A 21,346-nucleotide genomic window follows, 5' to 3' on the forward strand; every position below is an offset into this window, starting at 1 on the left:
GGATCTGTTTGTCTGATAGATCCACAGATAATTGCAACAAGTTTGTCGCAGTGCTAGATGAGTATTGATCCGAAGGATGGTCCATAGCAGGAAGGGTCTATTTTTCCCGTGAGAAACAAAGCTTCATAGGGATGGATACCACTGAGAAACTTGAAATTATCTTAGTCCTCTTGAAAATATGCATAGGCCCTACATATTTTATCTGTATAGGCCCTACATATTTTATCTGTATAGGCCCTACATATTTTATCTGTATAGGCATACTTCATAGCATATTATCCCCAGGATAGAAGAATCTCTTTATTTTTACATTCATTCGGCCCTATATTCTGGTCTTCCAAGAGGGCTTATCAGATGTTCACTCAGCAAAAAAAAAAAAGAAAAAAAGAAAAAAAAAAGGATAGTAAACACTTTTTCGAGTTCATATTTTTCATAGAAGATTTTGATGAGAATCAATGTGTTATATCCCATATTAAAGGTAATCTAATTGGCTATCAAGCTAGTAGGTTAATACAAAGTGAAAAGTTACGCATGAGTGAACACATTCATTTTGGCCTCCAAGGCACAAAATTAGAAATTGCAAAATTTGACATGTTGTCTTTCATTTGGCATTGTCCTTCAAGATAAAAATAACAACAAAAAGCCAGTTCAGCACAATGAGAGACATGAATGAAATATCAAAAACAAGTTTTTGTTCTCTTTATCTCATTATAACCTCAAACTAAAACAAAGTGGGAAGCTAAAGGGGAACTTTTTTAGGCATTCCTGTCAGCTTCAACTTCAAACGACATAGTAATGGCATTCAGATGACTAAATAAATTTTTTTTTATTTCACTCTTTTTGCTTAGTAATTTAAGGATTCTTGAGATAAATTTAAGAACCAAATATTATTTACAATTTTCCTAAGTTGAAAACAAATTGGAACTTCTTATTTCATTTGAAGTTGCGGGTTTGACCCAAGATTCTTCGTTTTTCTCCCTTACTTTTGGCCTTACTGATATTTTGGGATTCAAAGATATCATAGAGATAAAAAGTTTATTTTTGCAATTTAATTCATGTATCTAATTGTGTTAAATTCGTCTTTTGTTTTTATTGTTATATGGAAGAGCAGTTACGCATGAATTACAACTTGTTCATTTCTGCAATTTTTACTTTTGTGCCTTGGAAGAGAAAAACAAAGGTTTTCACTCATGCGTAAAGCATCCTTTCTTTATTGACCTACCAGGCTGATAGCCCAATCAAATTATCTTGAATATGGTATATAATACATTAACTTTTAGCTAGATGTTCTATGAGAAATATGAACTTGAAAAATTATTTACTTTCTTTCTTTTTTTCTTTTTTTTTGCTGAGTGTATATAGTTTCCAATGTGGAAAACACCAACTCAAAATTCAGATTCCTTTTTATTTTTTATTTTTATTTTTATTTTTTATTTTTGCTTTCTATGAGCTCATGCAATAAGTAAATTACCGGTGGGCCTATGTACCATATTGTACTATGTAGGTAGATGGGTTTATTTATTGCTCGTCATTTTTTTGTTTTTGTTTTTATTTTTGACAACATGAACAATGTGGTATGTATACAATTGGTTCAGGATTTGACTCTGTCGTTAGTACCGTATGTAATTAATAAATCATACCGTTCTTTGTCAACCATGAGGGGTGGGGGAGGAGGAGGAGGAGGAGAATAAAGGTATCTTCTCAACTCAAAACTGCGAAGCTTGCTTATGTCTGACTTGGAGGTCAAAGGTCATTTAAAATCCCAGACGTACTTAGTATGCACTGTGCACATATGCATATGCACGCAGCGCAGCATGCAGACCCACTGATCGTGAAAATCCATGTGGTACGCGTGGCAAAAGTGGGAATGCTCCGTCTGGGTATTCGAGCTGTAATTTCTGCTGGAAACATCGGTAAGGGCGCGGCTGCTGAGCGTTTTCACACAGGTGCATCGTGTCTCAACAGTTCTTGGGGCTCTCGAAAATCAGCAGGAAAGGTTGAATCCTTGGTCAATCGTCTTCAAGATCACGAAAAACTAAGAGAAATGGCCGCGAACAGCCAGGGGGAGATGGACATCGACGCTATCCTTGCACCGCTGCGAGCCGCTGTCAAGGAGCAGGTAGGTGTTGTGCGGCGTCTTGAGGCAGCCACAGCCGCTCGCCGCACCGTGAGCGACCCGACCGGTCATCGTTCAATTTGGTATTCATAAATTTACAGTAGGATACCGTCACTGTGTAATTCGTCTGTTTTGCATTTCCCCCGTCTTTATTTATAACTAGTCGTTGCTTTCAGTTGACGGGGGATAAATGGACCGGACTGTACTGTCTCTAGCTTAGTGCTTTAGTCAATTAGTGTGCAACGTGTGTGGCATCGGAGTTTCTCGCTTCGCCAATACCAATCCGGATGATGCAATAATAGCACTGCGAAAATCTGCTGGCTTTTAACGTTCTGTCCTTGGTGGCTTGGCACTTATTGTGCAGTGTACCACTCATTGGCAAGATTTCACTAGAGATGAGCAGTATGTCTTGCCAATAAAAAAGCAAAACACACCTTCAACAATGACTGTTATTAGAACTAATTAATGTTCCAGAATTTTTGAATTAAATTTACAAATGAGAGAAGATTTTGTACTTGGACTGGAGTGGTATATCTGTGTCATGTCGCAAGTTCAGGGTACTATCGGTTTTTTAAGTTACAATAACTTAATCAAGAACTTCATTAATTATTATTATTATTATTATTATTATTTATTTGACCATACAATTCAGTGTGGTGAATTGCGATGATACCATGGTACAGTACAATGTCTTCATGTATGCATGCATGCAATGGGGAGTAGAACCATTGAAGGATACACTATATGGAAGAAGATCAGGAAGAAGAGATCATAAGTGCATAACCTATGATTTGAGCAAAAGAGCTCTTGCTGAGTGTGTGAACTAAAATCTAGTGAGCTATCTGTAGGTCTAATACATTGTTGATTTTGTGTTTCAAGTCCGAAACATTATTTTGCAACATGATTTCAAAGTCTGGCAAATGGATACAAAAAAGTTGGAATCAAAATCGTGTTCTCTCTTTCCATTTTTGCAAAGAGTCACTGCACTGGTAGACTAGATGCTTTTAGCTGGACAAAAAACTACTGAAAATATTGAAGCACTGCCTTTGCAGATTCATTTCTTGGGATTATATTATGGGACATACATTTCCCTCACACATTTTACAAAAGAAAGATGGGTTCCAAATGCCACAACACAATAAATGTATTGTTTTACTGTTTGTTTGATGTTTGTTAAAATTGTTTCTTTTCTTTTCTTTTGTTAAAATGTGTAGAAGCTTCCTTTCTTATAAAGCTGTTAGTGTAAGTGATTTGATAAGTATGCAGATTTATACTAGTATAGGTAACAAACCTGTAATCAAACCCAACACATTATGCATGTATACGTATGTTGCTAGATTTTGTTTTAGTAATACTGAAATAAAAGCAGCTGACTCTGTTATATTCAGATATGCTTTCCAGTTTAAATTATTTTCCTGAATATAATCATTCATTTGTTACAGATTTACAAATTTTAGAGAATCTTTAGTCCATGTTAACAGAAGTAATATCACTGGATTTTCTGTCTTTTTTTTTCAGTCATTTGCAAGTGGATTTCTGTAGTATCAAACTGAGCTATGTCATTGCTTCCCTAACATCTTCTTCAGAAAATCATGTGTATTTTACATATCCATAGCATCAAATGCAGTATATTTCCCATTGAGTGAATCTTAAAACAATCAGACAAAATAAACACACAGTCATGTTAATTATTCAAAATATTTTATATTTTAGTATTTTGTATATTTCAATATTCAAAGTATTTGATATATATTTTATCATATTTTATTCCTTTATTTTTTATTTTATTATATTCAAAATATTTGATATTTTGTATTTTATTCAAAATATTTGATATTTTGTATTTTATTTTTTTTTTTAAAGTCAGTTTTCCAATTCCATTTAAGGAGATTTTGTTACAAACAGACCAATCCCATTAGTGTGTTTCTTCTGCTGTTTCATTCAACAGGGTGATCTCGTGAGACAGATGAAGGCAGATGGCATTCCTGATCATGACATCAAAAGGGCGGTAGTAGAACTCAAGGCACGCAAGAAGGCCCTTGAGGACAAGGTGAGACATACTAATCTATCGGCCCTGAGATGAGTTGTAATTTGTGGCAAAATAATCTTTCTTCTGTGGCAAAAATCATGAGATAATATAGCTACATATTTTATTATGACAGAATGATGTTCTTTGTATCTTCAAATGACTGAAATAGTAGTAAGTGTATCATGAAATGATGATATTGAGGTAATGGGTGTGATAGGAGAGAAGAAGACACACTCACAGTCACCTTCATGCTGCAAGCAGTTCAGCAAAATAGTCAAGATTTGGTCCTCTGCCTGTCAGTACACAGTGATGTAAAATGACCCTAGGGTGTGATTACAGTCAGTTTGTTCTGGAGAATTAATCAATGCGATGGAAAATTTTTACTCTTGGTGCAATGTGTATGTACTAATGTGTATCAGATTGGTTTTCACCATATGTACACTGCAAGCTTTTGGGGTACTGTAAAGACACCATCAAAGTGTCTACCTTTAGTAGAAGTGAAGAATCTTTCATGTTGTGCATGTTACATGATGTTGTCACTTTTATCTTCAATCAGTTTTGATGTTTGTCTTGAATAGTGTGATAAGTGGGCAATAAGTCATTTATGCCTTGGAGTAACTCTGCCACAACTTTCAGGCAGAGTAGCTACTAGCAAGTAGCACAGTCTTCAGTTACAGTAATGACACAGTGTATGGCAGCATTGTAACAGCATTGCATGGTTTCCAATATCTTTAAAGGGGATGGCTAGTAACCGATCAGTGGGAATCAGTGGGAATGCTGAGGGATGATTGTTCCAATCCTTGTGGGATTCATTTAAGAGTACATTATATATCTACTGTTATGTGAAAATTATTTGCTTCAGAACGGTCTCATATTCAAGTTATGTGCAGTTTAATGCCCCGTCACTGACCAGGGACGCTAACCTGGAAACAATAAACTGCACATTACTTGAATATGAGACCATTCTGAAGTAAATAATTTTCACACAATAATAGATATGTAATGTACTCTTAAATGAATCCCACAGGGATTGGAACAATCATCCTCCTGGGCCCCGTTGCTAGAAACTTTGCGCTTAAACGCAACTTGCAACTGATTGTCACTGGCCAATCAAAATCATTGTTGCATGCATGTCTTCTTAATAGGGCAGACCCTGAGCCAATCAGAATGGTTGTTTCAAAATTAGCAATTATTTGCAATTGATTGTAACTTTCTTGCAACGGGGCCCAGCATTCCCACTGATTCCCACTGATCAGTTACTAGCCATCCCCTTTAAGGGTTAGTATCCTTCATGACATCTCATATGCTGGACCCTATTGACTTGAAACCTGTCAACCTGTCATAATAAGAACTCTTAACAAGCCATTTCTTTTCTCCACCTTTTTACTCCTTTCAAACATTGACACTCCTTACAGGAACTGGCTCTGACCTCGGTTGGTTCAAAGTTTGACCGTGCCAAGATGGAGGACACTCTGAAGAGGAGGTTTTTTTACGACCAGTCTTTTGCCATTTATGGTGGTAAGTGCTCTGCCCACTCTGCGTGAATCACAGATCTCTTGTCAGAGGGAATTACATCTTTGTGTGCAGTGTAAAAAGAGAGTTCAACATTTTAAGAAGGATAAAGAACGCTTCTTAACTGATGAGTCGATTGAGACTCTAAGTGCAAGCATATTTTCTTTTTTTTTTTAGATCAGATATTAGATGTTATCCAATTTGTAAAGACGTAAAGTAAAGGCTAGTTCTCACTGTACTCCTACAAAATTCCCTTAAACTTTTATCACAGAAATGTTAACATGGCGATGAAATAAGTTTCTAAATTGCAAAATCAACAGTTTTTTTTGTTTGTTTTTTTTTGTGCTATGTATGTCAAATCCCTACTATTCAAATATCTGTTCATATCCAATATTAATTAGTAAAGGTTCTGTTCATAGCAGGCTGTTTTAGCACATTCACTAAAACTTTAAAAGAGAGGTGAAAAGCCCCAGAAGATTCATGTTCCATACTTTGCAAGCAATTTGTTAAAATACTGGGAATAAGTTATTCATAGTGTCTCTTCACAAGGGTCAGATATCTCCCTTTTGCAAGTACCTCCCAGTCAACTGGCAGAGGCTACATTTGGTCCTGATGAAATTCATTGACCCTTTTCTGCAGGTGTGAGTGGTCTGTATGACTTTGGGCCAGTGGGATGCGCCATGAAGGCCAACTTTGTGAACATTTGGCGGAACCACTTCATCATCGAGGAGGGCATGTTGGAGGTAGATTGTGCCATGCTGACACCTGAGGCAGTGTTCAAGTAAGAGCCATCACACAATATTCAATGACAAATTTTCTTGATTTCCTCAAGGCCGAAAACATTTCACTTAGATTAGATATGCCAAACTCTGGCCGATAGCAGAGACTCCAACCCCAAGCACTTTCTGATCTGGAGATTCTCCTGCCTGAAACCCCTAGCAAACGGAAGACTCCAACTTGATGTGCGCGTAGAGCACATCATGTGCGCAAAGTTCCTTTGGTGTAGGGTTCTAGATACTCTCTCACACTATCTAAGGCTTATTTTTCAACATACAATGAAATTAAGTAAGAAATCATTTCAAGCGGGAGAAATTAAATCCCAAGCGGGAGAACGGGAGATTGTGCAAAAATGGGCTTTTAGCGGGAGAGTTGGAGTCTCTGTGATAGTGCTTGGTGGCTTGTGATGATAGAAGAGAATCATGTTCCCCTGTAAGACTGAAATGTGCCTTCTGCTGCTGTAAGACATTTGTCATGCCATTAAGATGCTACTCTGTAAATGTGGATATCATCTGAGACGAAATCACTTCAAAAGACAATTCTGCTCTATGTGTTCTGGATTCTATAGTGTTGTGCACATGAGGACTAAAGTTGTGTGTAACTGCAACAAAAAACAAAACAAAAAAAAGTATTGGCTACTTCCCATGTAAGTCCCAGTAAAATAAGAAAATTTGCCCTCATTGGTTTTTCTTCATCAGTAACCTTATAGTTTGACTTGAATATTATGTGCTTAATTTATTGATGTTTTAATTTTATCATGCAATTGTCAGGTGGAAAGTATGTGCTGATGTATACTGTTTTGTATTTTGAAAGGAAAGTATACTGTTTACATACACATGTATGAATAGAAGTTTTGTAACAATATTTTCTTGCTGTGTGTGCTTTCCTGTATTGTTAGATAAATGGGGGGAAATACTAAGGCTGAGCCTGCAGCCATCTGGCTGTTCTCCACTCACATCTTTCTGTTCTGTCAGCCCCATAACGGGTGTCATTCTAACTTTGGGTTCAGTTAATTGGAAAACAAATTGTTGGTTCAAATCTGTTCAGAGCGTCTGGTCACGTTGAGAGGTTTGCTGACTACATGGTGAAGGATACAAAGACAGGGGAATGTTTCAGGGCAGATCACCTCCTTGAGTGTAAGTCTATCTCTATCGTCATCATTTTAGCACTCAAAACCAAATTCACACAATATAAACTGATGTAAGAGTTTTATGTTAGACTCAATTTGAACTCTAGAATGTGTGTTTCCCACACAAAGTTGCGGTTTTGTTGTTTTCATTTTGTATGCTTCATGGTGTTGTACATGAATTCTTATGCATAGACCAAATTATGAAGCAGTAAATTTAGAGTAAAAGTTAAGATGAACTATAACAGTGGCATGTAGCTTCGAAAAATTTAAGCAAAGACCAAGCTGAATGTGGAAATAACATGCTTAGCATTTTTTGCTTGATTGGTTTGGGAACATAGTGCATTTAATAGTGGCTTACCTGGTTACTAATGAATTCTGATACTGCAAGTGGTTTACAGTCATTATAAAATGTTGGTTTCAATTGCCTTTATTACAAATTCTTTTTCTTTGTAAAAAGTCAGTGAATCCACACAGCTATGTTGTGGAGATGTTACTGCAATAGAGCTCTCTAAGACTTGTAAGTGGAATTCCTGGCACATGGTTATCAATCAAAATTTCTCTTGGGTGCATCATTATATTCAGAGAGTATTGACACTTGTCAAACAGTGCGGTTGAAACACTTGCTATACTTACGTTGAGTTTTGGGCAAAAAGAGTCTATGGGGCAAATAGAGTGAATGGAGCAAATTCAAATTTAAACTGACGAGTCCCTTCAGTTGAAGATGTTCGTCTTTTTTGCTTCTCTGCATGAATAGCATACCTTGAAAAGCTCTGTGCGGGTAAGAAAGTCACGGCGGAGCAGCGAAAAGAGTACCAGGACGTCATTGCCCAAATCGACAACTACGACAAGGAGACGCTGACGCAGCTCTTACGCAAGTACCAAGTGAAGTCACCGACCACCAACAATGACCTCTCTGACCCCATGGAATTTAACCTCATGTTTGCGACAGCAATTGGCCCTGCTGGAAATCAGCCAGGGTGAGTTGATCATTGCTTGCATGTTCTTACCAAGGAAACACTTTTTTTTTGTTACATTTTTTTGGCCTAGGGCCAACGTGGTTGTGGTAATGTCATGCTGTCATGAAAATCTGATTTTCATCGCCAAAATCTTTCTTCTTTTTTTAAGGATATTTCATCTGTGTTTTTTTTTTATGTCAAGAAGTTGGCATCTCTGTAGATGGTGCATGCTAGATTCAGTTCATGCATACTTGTGTGTACATACAAGAATATCAATGCAAGACAACTTGTGCCCCTGAATAGCATTCATGGTTTGACTTGCAGTTTATTTTGGGGTAAGGTATGATATGGAACATATGTTATATTCAGTAACTGTGGATAACAAATGAACAAAACTGATAGGCAGATAGGTAAACTCTTGTTACGGTTTAAATGTCCATATTGACTATTCGTATAACATTCCCAATAAGAATTTGTGATGGTTGACTTCTTGATATTTTGTTGTCAATAACTGTTTTTCTTGTGTGTTAGATTTCATTAAAAGAATACTGTAATCTCTTGTGTATGTTGCACTTCTTTCCAAATAAAATGTGCATAGCATCAGTTTCCATCCATAAATTCCTTCACTCTTGGTTGCTCCATACAACAAACAAACCTTTATGGGACCAAGGTAACCTGTGGGCTGGAACAGATTTTAACTTGATTTTGTTTTGATTTGTTTTTTCACTTTCAGGTATTTGAGGCCAGAAACTGCCCAGGGTATCTTTGTCAACTTCAAGCGTCTACTTGAGTTCAACCAGGGCCGCCTGCCTTTTGCTGCTGCGCAAATTGGCAATGCTTTTCGGAATGAGATCTCGCCAAGATCTGGCCTTATCAGAGTGAGGTAATGAATTGTGTTGTAAGATCACTTGTTGGAACTAAAGTGTTATGCTGTATTTTTCTTTTAGTAAGAAACTATATCTGTGAAAAAGTGACCTCTGGTAAAGCTTAGAGCTTTTCTTGTTGTAATGAATGCCAAGTTATGACTACCAAATATTTCAGTCCAGCATGGCCGAACTATCTAATAAGTATTGAAACCAGGAATGTGGAAAGATATATAGTTTTTCGAACAAGAAGAAAATGTTTGATGGGTAATGATAAGTGGTATAGGAACTAATGCTCTACTTGCGTTTTACTAGCTTGAAAGTGTTTTACAGTCATAGTGATGAGCTACATGAAACACAAGTTAAGGTGTCTGATTTTTGGTTTCATTTGGCAGTGATGTCTTGTCTTCCAAGTACAAAGATTAAAACACACTATTGAAGTTGTTGGGAGAAGAGTGAATGGAACATATTAGCTTTGCTCACCCAAAACTATGCTTAACCTTTGTCAGACCTCCCAACCATTCTGAATTTGGGAGAAAGAATCTGAATTTTGACCATTCCCAGCTCTTGTTTCAATAGGAGTTTCCTATTTTTCGTGATGATTTTTGCTACACTCTCCTATGGGAACTGATCTGTGTTTTTTACTTCTGAGTCAAATCATCCTTATTTTACAATCAGAAAGGTTGGGAAGTCTGCTTTTTTCTTCTGTGACTTTTGTGTCAGCATGCTATTCAGGGTTCGAAATTGGCGATGGTCCGCTGGCCATTGGCCACCCAAAAATCATGTTGGACTAGCTAAAAATCATAAAATTCTGAAGTTACTAGTCCGTCTGGCTAGCCAAAATATTGCTTCAGTGTCAAAATTGATTCTAAGTAGTCCGTTTGGCTACTTTAAAAAAAAGTTAAGTGCAACTCCTGCTATTACAGAAACACACTAATGCCATGTTTTATAAAATGTTTGCTGCCACCAGAGAGTTCACAATGTGTGAGATTGAGCATTTCATCGACCCATCAAACAAAGACCACTCCAAGTTTGACACTGTGGCAAACATCACAGTTCCCCTCTTTCCTGTGGATCGTCAGGTGGCTGGTCAGTCCCCGATTAAGATCACGATTGGCGAGGCGGTCGGGCAGGTAAAATGTGGCATATTTTGTTGATTTTGACATTCCTGTGGTAATGATTGGTTATCTGTTGGTTTGATTAGTTATCAAGCATTTGATTTAAACATCTAGAAGATTTTTTGTGAACATGTATTTGACTCAAAACAGTTATGCTCTTTTTAAGTCTTTACTTTGCTCATGCAGTAGCATTGTCATTACGACATTATTGAAGTGCTCTTTCTTTTTTTTTGAAAAGTTAGCTATGACTGAGTAGACGTGTTCTCTTTCTGTATTCCGTAATCTACCCGCATACACTGCCCTGTGTGTGTTGTTGTATCTAATATGTATGTGTTGGTGCGATGGTGTCAAGTTCATTTACTTGACTTCACACCGAATTATTTTTGATGTATGTGGAAAATGTAAAGTACAGTACTTTCATGCATGGGTGAACTTACAGTTGTATATGAGCATGAGATGCTTTCAAGGCTGCTATTTTAAACACCAATGTGATGTACTTTTGTGTTTTATTTTGCTGACAAAATGACCTCAATTGGCCTCAATCACTAATCAAATATAATAATCACCATGCAATGAAATTACTTCAAAATGGAATGATCAATGATTCAAAGCAGAGAAGGCAGCTACATGAATCTAAATAGGGCTGATATACTTTGCTGAGAGTGAATGCTGCATCATTATTCTGCCCCCGTGCAGAACATGATCAAGAGCAAGGTGCTGGGCTACTTCATCGGACGCTGCTACCTCTTCATGGTCAAGGTCGGCGTTGACCCGAACAAGCTACGATTCCGCCAGCACATGTTTAATGAGATGGCTCATTACGCATGTGACTGCTGGGATGCTGAAACCAAGACATCTTATGTGAGTGTTGTTTTTTTTTTGTGAGTGAAGGCAAAGTTTGATGTTGAAAGTCTTGTGCACAAAGATGAGTACAAGTGATGTAGGGCCTACAGTGTGAAAGCGTCTGATAATCGGGATCCTCGCTTAAATGATATACGCTTCCCAGAAACATTTCCAACGCACGTTATTTTCACTGGATAATCGGGCGGGGACCTCTGATAAACGGGACAATTTTTCTTCAAGCGATCTTTGAATTTGTTAATATTTTACACAAAAAATCTACCAAAATACCACAACAATATTTCAAAGATTCCGTATCAGTTGTCGTTTACAACAAACTTACAAAGCAAGCTTCGGATTGGTGTGTTTTGACCTCCGTCCATCCAGTACATGTACATGCATAGCCACGAAAGCGCCGTGTATAAGTATCCATGCCATTGCAAAGCACATGCCTTCGCGAACATTCTTCTCCCCTACATAAGCAAAGCCATGTGCTCGCTTGCAATTCCTACTCGACTCACATCCAATAAAAAACATGCCTCGCTCATACAGCCCAGGCTGTGTGCGTTGTTTAATCTCAGTCATACACTCTGAGGGCAAAGTCCATTGTTATCGCGCGCCTTCGTATCTTGTTATCTACTGTCTTTGGTTTCAACTTTCAATACAGCTGTACACTGTGATCTGTGTGTACGTCACAATCTTCCTCAGTTGTGACTGGGCAAAAGTTACGTGATTGAAATGAGGGCTATGAACAGTTACGTATTCAGTGAAATGGGGGAGAGAGTGGGAGGGAGAGCGTGAAAGATGAGAAGGGTTATGTGCGAATACGTAACGTTTTATGAATCTTGACTATGAGCTGACATTGATTACGTGTACATGCGTGTTTGACAGAAGAATCGAACCCGGTTGCGATTACTCTACATCATTGCGAGAATGCAGGGAGAGCTGGAGGGTCGCGCCGAGGGGTAGCGTGTTGTGTATTCGATCATGTACATGTACAGTACGTCAGTACATGTATGCATGTGTGTGTGTGTGTGTGTGTGTGTGCACTACATGACACATGTCGTATGCCGTTAGTGTGTGGTGAGTACTCATCGCGAAATCGGGCACCTCGCTTAAAGGGGCCGTGTTTGCTACTCCCAACCTGTCCCGATTATGCGATGAATACTGTACCTGCAAAACAAAGTGAGCATTGGAGGGGAACCAACATTGTGAGGCAGTGTGAATCCATTGTCTTTGTTCAATGGCAGTGCCATTCCACCAAACCCTAGGTTAATCCATGACCAGTCAAGTGTGTCTACAAGTCAGTTGGTTTAGATTCAGAAAGCTGAATATATATATATATATATATATATATATATATATATATATATGTATATATATATATTTAAATGTATGTATGTATGTATGTATGTGTGTATGTATGTATGTATGTATGTGTGTATGTATGTATGAATGTATGTATGTATGTTTGTATGTTTGTATGTATGTATGTATGTGTGTGTGTGTGTGTAAATGCACTCTACAGCACATACTACCAGTTTCTTCTTTCTTCCATTTGTAGTTTATCCTTCAGGGTGTGAAGATTAATCACGATGCAGAGTGGTGCGCTCTCATGAATCAAACTATGAGCACAGATAGACTTTCCATGCACATATTTACAGTGAGATGCAGTTAAAAATTCATTGCAGGAATACTTGGTACAGTTTGGTTGTTGCTCTGCTGTTTGCCTCACTGCATTGTGAAAAACGATGCAGGATTTTATGTATTATGCACGAGTGGAGATGGTGCTCATAATGGGCTGTAAAGGGCATTGGCATCAGCCAGTGACAACTGGAGATGTATCTGTGTTAATGTCTGTCCTTCATTTGCCTTCATTCAGGGCTGGGTGGAGTGTGTTGGCAATGCAGACAGGTCTTGCTATGACCTCACCTGCCACGCCAAGCACAGCAAGGTGCCGATGACAGCTGAAAAAAGACTACCAGAACCCATATCCTTTCCATGTTCTGCTCACATTATGATTCATTTCATGGCAATAAGTAGAGTTTGAAACATATTTTTTTTTCCACCCATCTGGGTGATTGAATATGAATGCAAGCCCATACATGTGTTATGCATTGTCTGTAATACATGCTTCATCAATCATACAGACATTGGAGGCCTTGGTCACATATCAAACGTGCAAACTTCATGCGATATTCCAAAACTGTACTCATGTGTTGAACTTTGTGTTAATTGTGTACTTCTTTGTTTTGAAATTCTGGTAAGTCACACCTATACTCCTTTAGATAGGAGCAACAGATTAACCCGTTTAGGACGGACTGATTTTGCTACAACACACATTTCCCATAGACACTTGCCCGAGTATATTCGGGACTCGTCCTCAACGGGTTACGTGCATTTCTCATAGTGTGAGTTCAGGCTTATCCAGTCATGAAGTGTTGTCAATGGGGAAGGGGATCAGTCATGTTTAACTTTCTTTTCCAATCTGTGTTGTAGACTGCATAGTGAAAATTAGCAAGAAAATGGGTCAACCATGTTTCCTGTAGTTTGTGGTTTTCTTCTCCTGTGACTTAGATTACACTAAGAAAATCTGTATCTAAGGAGACATGTTCCCCATGTGAGGCATGATTTAGAATTCCTTGACATACTGATATCCACAAGACGATTGATGTTGTTGAAGCAGCGCCAGTCAAGAGTGTGATGGGCAAGGCATTCAAGAAGGATGCTAAGATTGTCATGGAGCACCTGAGTAGCCTTGGTCCAGACAAACTGCAGGAGCTAGAGCAGGCTCTCGCCAGCAGCAGGTATGACAGGCCACTTACATAATATGTCTATTTTCATCCTGTTATTCGGCATTATCAGCACACTGTGGTGGTAATTATTGGTGATTTTCTCCCTAGTATCAGGTATAGCAGGCCACAGGTGTTTGCCTGTTTGTTTTTATTTTAGATTATTATCATTATTTTCCTGTTTTTCAGCAAAGAGAGTACATTGTATCATTTTTTCATATTCTCTCTAGGAGAGGTTTGACAGGCTGCTTTGGTTCAGCAGGTAACTAGGTGCGTTTGTTCCATGTGTCTTGCCTGTCTTTCAGCACGTTCAGCCTATTATATCCTTTGTCGATTCTAATGCCAAGAGCTCATATTATTGGCCACTCGTTTCACTTGTTTTTCATGTTTTCTGCAGAGTGTTTTGTGGAGTTTCCCTCTGTATATCATGAAAGGATCTGTGCCAGTTTTGTGCTGGCACATGTCAGCACCCTCTGTTGCCAGATACTAATTATACTAATTATTCATATGTTCTAAGTGCTTCCACCTAGTGCATGCAATACACCAGGAATGGAAATCTCATGGCCTCGAGATTCATGGGTTATTAATACACAAGAGAATGACACGGATCCGGCTTAGTTTCATGGGGGTGTGGATATCAATGTAGCGTTACATTATGGCTGATTGATCATTATATGGGAAAAAAAAATTGGTGAGATTAGTATTGTAAAAGAAAAGGTATTTTTGTGAATGACATCAGAGTCTGTAGAGGCATATGAATGAACATTGTCATTCCTAATGTTTTATGAGGTACCAGTAAGTTTTCTCATTTGAAAGCAACTTTGATTGCATGCCAGATATTGTCCTCTATTTTTTCACAGTGAGGCCACCATAGAGATCGATGGAAAGACTTTCAAATTGACGCCAGACATGGTGAAAGTCAACCGATTCCAGAAAACAGTCCATGGTAGGTTGTCATGCAAAGGAGCTTGCATTGATGAATGATGCAGGTCGATGTACATTGATATGTTAGCACTAATCACTGGATGATCAATGAAGTGAATTTTAATGATTTGTAGGCACTGAGAAATCATGCAAACATAATTAGTTTCTAATAAAACATTGAAACTTATACTTATTATTATGTACCACTGATTCATGGTAAACACTCACAAATAAGTCAAATAAGCATGCTTTCTACCAGTCGCATAAAAAAAAAAATAGATGTATTTAGACTCCTACATTTGTGTATGTGCTGTGTAACATGAAATTTTCCTGTATGTCTTCTTAGAAAATATTCAATTAAGTAAAGCACACAAGGAATTCAGTATAAATATTAATTGTCACGTTTTTTCTTTCCCTCTAAAAGTTGAGGAGTTTACACCAAGTGTGATAGAGCCTTCCTATGGGGTTGGGCGCATCCTGTATTCCATCCTGGAACACAACTTCAAAGTGCGGGAACAAGATGAGCAGCGAACGGTGAGATTCAGGCAAACATTTTTTTTCCCCATGAAGTTTTGAGTTTTATCAAGCAACATTTTGAGCCACATGAAATCATGGCAGGTTTACATGTAATTCATATGGTCATAGCACACTTTACTTCTTTTTTTCTTTTTTTTGATCCTTTGTAATATGATTAAGGACTGAAACGTGTCCCACAATGTCATTCTGTGCATGGTTCTTATGGGCCACACGATTTTGTGCACCTATTACTGCGTTAACATGTTTTTATGTGGCAAAACCAAAGTATTGCATGTAGAGATACATTGTTTTGCCAAGTTCATGACCTTCGAGTGTTGAGAAGGGGTCAGCATATTGCAACTTATGTTGTTTTGCCAACAAAAATGCTAACATTTCCCCCTAGGAGGGGCCATCATACCTCAGTAACAGGATGCGTTCTGATTTCAAGATTTGGTTAAGAGTTAGATGGCACTAAAACAGATTGAAACATGTGACTAAGTCAATTTCCCTCAATTGTTGACATATGTTGTTTTGCCACTTCATGACCAATATGGTGTATTGCACCATCTCATCCATTATATGTTCAAATATTCAGTCACCTTCATCTCATCATGTGTAATATTTGTATCCTTTCTGTACTCATTGGATTATTTCTGTATAATGTTCTGGATTCTTCTCTCTGCCCCCAGTATTTCAGCCTGCCTCCCATCATAGCCCCATTCAAGTGCTGTGTTTTGCCTCTTAGTACCAATAAGGACTTTGACCCCCTGGTAAAGCAGCTTGGTAAGTGGGAGTTGAAGGAGAATCAAACCCAAATATGGGCGTTAATTGAGGTAATGCAGCGATATTAGTATAACACATCAGTGAAAGTTCAAGGAAAATCAGACAATCGTTGAGAAGTTATGAGTTAAGTTTTGGTGCTGCCATTTCTGGATGAAAAGACTACATCACATTGTGTTGCCATGTATGGAAAGTGATATAAGGAAAATGTAAAGAATATTCAACATATTTTCACTTTTTGAGTATAATGAAAGAGCACTTGACTTCCTGTAAAGCCAGAAATTTTTGCCACATGAAATTTTCTTGAATTGGAGCAGACAGCTTTTTTTTGCAGCATGAAATTTTTGTGAATTGCCACTGGCATTCAATGCATAGTGTAGACAAGAACTTTTACATGCATTTTGATTGGGGGATTTTGGCTATTTGCAAAATTCACAAAAAAAATTATGGTTTTACAGTAACTCTTTCAGAAAGCAGGGGGAATGATATAGTACCCTTATCATATATCAGTAACAAGTTAAAGAAATCTGTACTTCTCATGAAAAAATGACATTTTGTGGAACTGTAGGGCAATTCTCAATTAAGATGTGGTATGTGAAGATATCAAGTCATGTTTGGACTTGGGGAATTTATACCTGATAAGTTTCCAATGTGATGTATGCCAATTGTGCAGAGTAATAATATTTGTGAATATTCTGTGTAGAGACAAATACTCTCAGTAAATGTTTTATGATGAGGAATAATATTTCGGTGAAAATTAAAAAGAAAAGAGTGTATGGATGAATATGGCATATTCATTTATTCCATGTAGGAATGAACATATTTGATAGTAAGTAGTATGCAATGTGTGTTTGCAACTGGTGGCATTTACTGCGTAGTAGAATCGTTAATAATGGACTCAAGATAAACAGTAGAATACATATATTATAAGAAAAACCTGGGACAAATCTCTAGCCATTCATCTATAAGCAAGAGTTCAGTTATGTTGGACAGAGTGGAATCCGTGCTTTACTGAACCACACTAGCATGCAGCTTTTTTTTCATTTGACCCCATCTCTCAATTCAGCCAAGTCGCTATCTGATGCTGGAATCTCTCACAAAGTAGACAGCAGCTCTGGGTCTATAGGACGCCGCTACGCCAGGACGGACGAGATCGCCGTACCATTCTGTGTAACCGTTGACTTTGATTCGCTGAAGGAACCCAACACTGTCACGCTTCGTGACAGGGATTCGCTGGAACAGATCAGAGTACCGGTAAGTAAAGACTGAGAAAGGGTTGTGGTTATACTCGTTGAAACGTAATAAGAAGCCTTTGGGAAGTTTGGATAAGTTTATTCTACATGTGTGATTATGCAGTAAATGTCAGTTCCTGTCTGGCTAAGTGAATGTTGAGGACTGAAAATAGTAATCTCTAGGGCTAGAAACTTACTTTGAATGATGTATGTGAACACTAGGAAGTTTGATGAATGTGATCAACAATGCCATGGCAGCATAATTCAGGTATGAAAATTCTATCATAAAAGCAATTGTGCGAATATTTGACAATCAATAACTGTTGAAGGGTTGTGAGGAAAGATATGCATTCTATTTTCTTAAGATCTAATATCTGAAGCTGCAAAGCATTTTTATGATACAAAAACCCTCACTGTAGCAAAAATGTGTCTTATCCTATTAATACAAAATGAAACTTGAAGTGATAGCATGAAATGAATGCATACACACAACATATATTTAAAATGAATCAATTCCAGTGATTAAGGATAACTCAAAGCCTGAGTTGAATTATGTTATAATGCTATTATGAATACTTATCAAGACCTTGTATCTGCAAAATGTCAAGTGTTCAGGAGAGCAAAAACAAAACAAAACATGGCAGCCAAAGCACTATATCAAATGGGATAGCCTTTCCTTTGACATGCTGTGGTGGCCTCATTTTGGGGTAAGACAGCTAGGATTTGGACAGGACATCACTTCAAGGTCCTGTTTACCTTTGGGAGCAGTGATTTCAAAAATGTTCAGGATATCACATTTGATGCATATGTGTAGGTCTGTTGTATCACAAAACATCCTACCATATAAAGTTTTCACAATAAAACCTAAAATATAAGGAGATATCAGTGTTTTTCTCAGTAACCATAACTGTAGCCAGTTTAATCGAGAAATATAGCTATTGTTCACATTTTGTGCATTTAACAACACTTAATGTCGATTATACGGATTCAAATTTATACAGTGGTTGTTTCTATCCCTGACTCACATTTTAGAACTATTTTAAAGCACTAATGCTGGGTTTTTGTTTTATCTGCAAATGGTAAATTATGCCTTTAAATGATGATTTTGACCATTAGTAAAAAAAAGACATTTTCACCAAAATTTGAGGTATAAGGTCTTGTCACCCCAGCGACATTATTCTTTTTAAATCAGATGTCGTTATGTGATTATCTTGAATTTTGTTACATCATCCTAATTCATGGTCACCCCTCCCCTTCAACTTCCTGTCAGGTTGCTGAAGTCACTGCCCTGGTTAGGGATCTCTCCAACGACACGGTCCGATGGCCCGAGGTCCTCACGAAGTTCCCCAAGTTTGAAGGGCAGGAGAAAGAACAATGATGATGATGAAATAGTGGCAAAATTGAATATTATCACTGCACTGATATGATGTTCAGTATGAACAATTATCCTATGTAGTGAAGAGGGAATTTTGCTCATGTAGTTGTTTCCAGTTTCAAACTGGGGGCATTTTTTTCTTTTGAATTTTTCCCCAATGATTGACCAAGACACTTCAGATAGGGTAAGTTGTCCAGTGAGAAGTGGAAGTGGTGCATACTCTGTGAAGATGAGCAGCAAAACTCTGTCCTCACTTTCACGGCCCTTATAGTACGGTTAGATTTTATCAATTTTCATTCATCGAGCTCCTAGACAGTGCCCTTTCATATGATAGTACAGTGCACTCCCGTTATAACGAACGTGGTTGTAACGAAATTCCGGTTACAACGAAGTAAAAATACAGACCGCCACATTATCTACTCTATGTATTTTTATTGTTTATTTGTTCCATTATAACAAAATTTCGATATAACGAAAGAAAATTGCTAGTCCTGAGGACTTTGTTATAACAGGAGTCCACTGTATAAGCATTTCATTTGGCAGCCTGTGTATGTGCACAGAGCAAATGTCATTTCTTGAACAGGATTTCAGCTCTCAGGTGATTGTGCTTGTCATATTGTAAGGGAGACATATGCGAGGGTATTTGATGAGGTGGCTGTAATACATTTGAGATATCTGAGAGTAATATCCTTACTTAGGTTTGATATATAGTTTGAGTGAATGCGACGTATGGCTGAGGATTTCTTGCTTACTGGTTCATATAGATCCTGAAGAATTTGACAGTATAGCATGACTTGTCAAAACTGATCCATCTCCATCACCCCTCCCCCTGTCCTGAAAGGACAAAAGTAAGCGAATAATTGCTTCAGCATACCAGTAGTTACTTGGAATTTAGATGCTGCTTTGTGACAGATGTAATGACTGCCTCGTCATGTTTATGTTACGCTTGTTTTAAATATTAATGTTGTGTGCTAGCAGCTCATGATAAACCCAGACCGAACTTCTCCATACAAGTCTGCAACACATAAGACTATCTTTGCATAAGTGTTTTGACAGCTTTTTTATTCAAGACCTGGATGTGCTCCAGCATGTGTGAGATATTTCTTATGCAGAGGTTGACGTTAACTGATTTTCCTCCAAGGTGACTAGATTAATGTTGCTGTAGTTTGAACAAGACTCCCAGCTGTTGTAACACTGCTTCTACAATCTGTTTCTACCCTTTCTTTAAGAATTGAAGATCTGGTTTAGGGGCATGATATTATGTCTCGCTCTGTAATGGTCACTTCTGATCTCTCTGCACTGGTATAAAATTATCAGGAGGGTGCCTTCCATCTTGGCTACAGGAAAGAAAAAAACACAAAACAGAAATGTTGTACACTGTATTAAAAGCATGTGATGTTCACGTACATTTTTAATCGCGCAAACTTCTCGAGAGCCAAGATTTGCAAAATTAAAGTGCACGCGAAAGTTCTTGTCTACACTGTATCCACTAAATGCCAGTGACAATTCACAAAAATTTCATGCCACAAAAAAAAAGGCCATTGGCTCCAATTCATGAAAATTTCATGCCACAAAAAGTATCTGGCTTTATATTACAGGGAAACCATTTTGTAATAAGGTCGTTCATAATGAGGGGCTGTTTTTAATTCAGTCAATTGGATGGTCCCAATTTTCCATTTCTTTATTTTGTGGTCTCTTTTTGAGTCACCTGTTATAATGGAATAAAATCAACGGTCTCAGTGACCTCGTAACAGGTTTCCCTGTATTTACCATCACTAGTTTGATTTTTTGGGCAATGTGAATCTCCCATTGTGTGCTTTAGGTTGCTGTTTGTAACAATAAGATGCTGCAATAGGGGTTATATGTGTTGTCATGGCACCGAGCATGTCACATTAAATTTATATCGGGTATTTTTGTGGCCAATTCAATTTTTCTTTTGTAATAGCAGTAATTTTGGCCTGAAAATGCATTTGTACGCCCTTAGATAAACTTGCCGCATGGGTAGAGTCTGTCAATGACTTCTTGAGCTTAGCTAGGTGAATGGCTGTAGCCTTCCTCTGTTATGATGGAGTTATTGCTAAGAGTTGTCAATGAAATCATGTGACATTGAACATGTTACAAAGTTAGATCCATTGCTGCACTATATGGAGATGAGGTATTATGTGAATAATCATGTCTCCATGAATTGATCATGCGCAAGAATCAACAGATGAAAAATGAGTGTCCAATGACATGTTGTCTTCTATTGTGTTCTGTCGATAGGAGAAGAAATACACAGAGCTTGTCAAAATAGCTGTTGCCAAGAGCCAACTGCTTTTATGACTAAGTATTCATATAAAGTTTTGCTCTATCCGTAGCAAGAGCTGCATGAGGCGCAATCTTGACTT

General features: G+C 37.8%; 1 protein-coding gene across 1 annotated transcript; it reads left to right on the forward strand.

Moving 5' to 3' along the window:
- The first annotated feature begins 1,914 nt into the window (after nucleotides 1–1,914).
- Nucleotides 1,915–19,806, forward strand: LOC139713654 (glycine--tRNA ligase-like). Its single transcript, XM_071625358.1, has 16 exons — nucleotides 1,915–2,119; nucleotides 4,065–4,166; nucleotides 5,561–5,663; nucleotides 6,297–6,438; nucleotides 7,482–7,570; nucleotides 8,318–8,540; nucleotides 9,253–9,402; nucleotides 10,353–10,515; nucleotides 11,197–11,361; nucleotides 13,223–13,330; nucleotides 14,002–14,147; nucleotides 14,993–15,078; nucleotides 15,481–15,590; nucleotides 16,262–16,355; nucleotides 17,419–17,606; nucleotides 18,855–19,806. Exons 1-16 carry the CDS (start codon nucleotides 2,045–2,047, stop codon nucleotides 18,960–18,962), a joined length of 2,052 nt encoding a protein of 683 aa, XP_071481459.1. The 5' UTR covers nucleotides 1,915–2,044; the 3' UTR covers nucleotides 18,963–19,806.
- The last annotated feature ends 1,540 nt before the right edge of the window (nucleotides 19,807–21,346 follow it).

This window comes from Diadema antillarum, unplaced genomic scaffold (genome assembly GCF_040938485.1).
Source record: "Diadema antillarum isolate AM-2024a unplaced genomic scaffold, OU_Dant_1.0 seq00002023_RagTag, whole genome shotgun sequence".
Lineage (NCBI taxonomy): Eukaryota > Metazoa > Echinodermata > Echinoidea > Diadematoida > Diadematidae > Diadema > Diadema antillarum.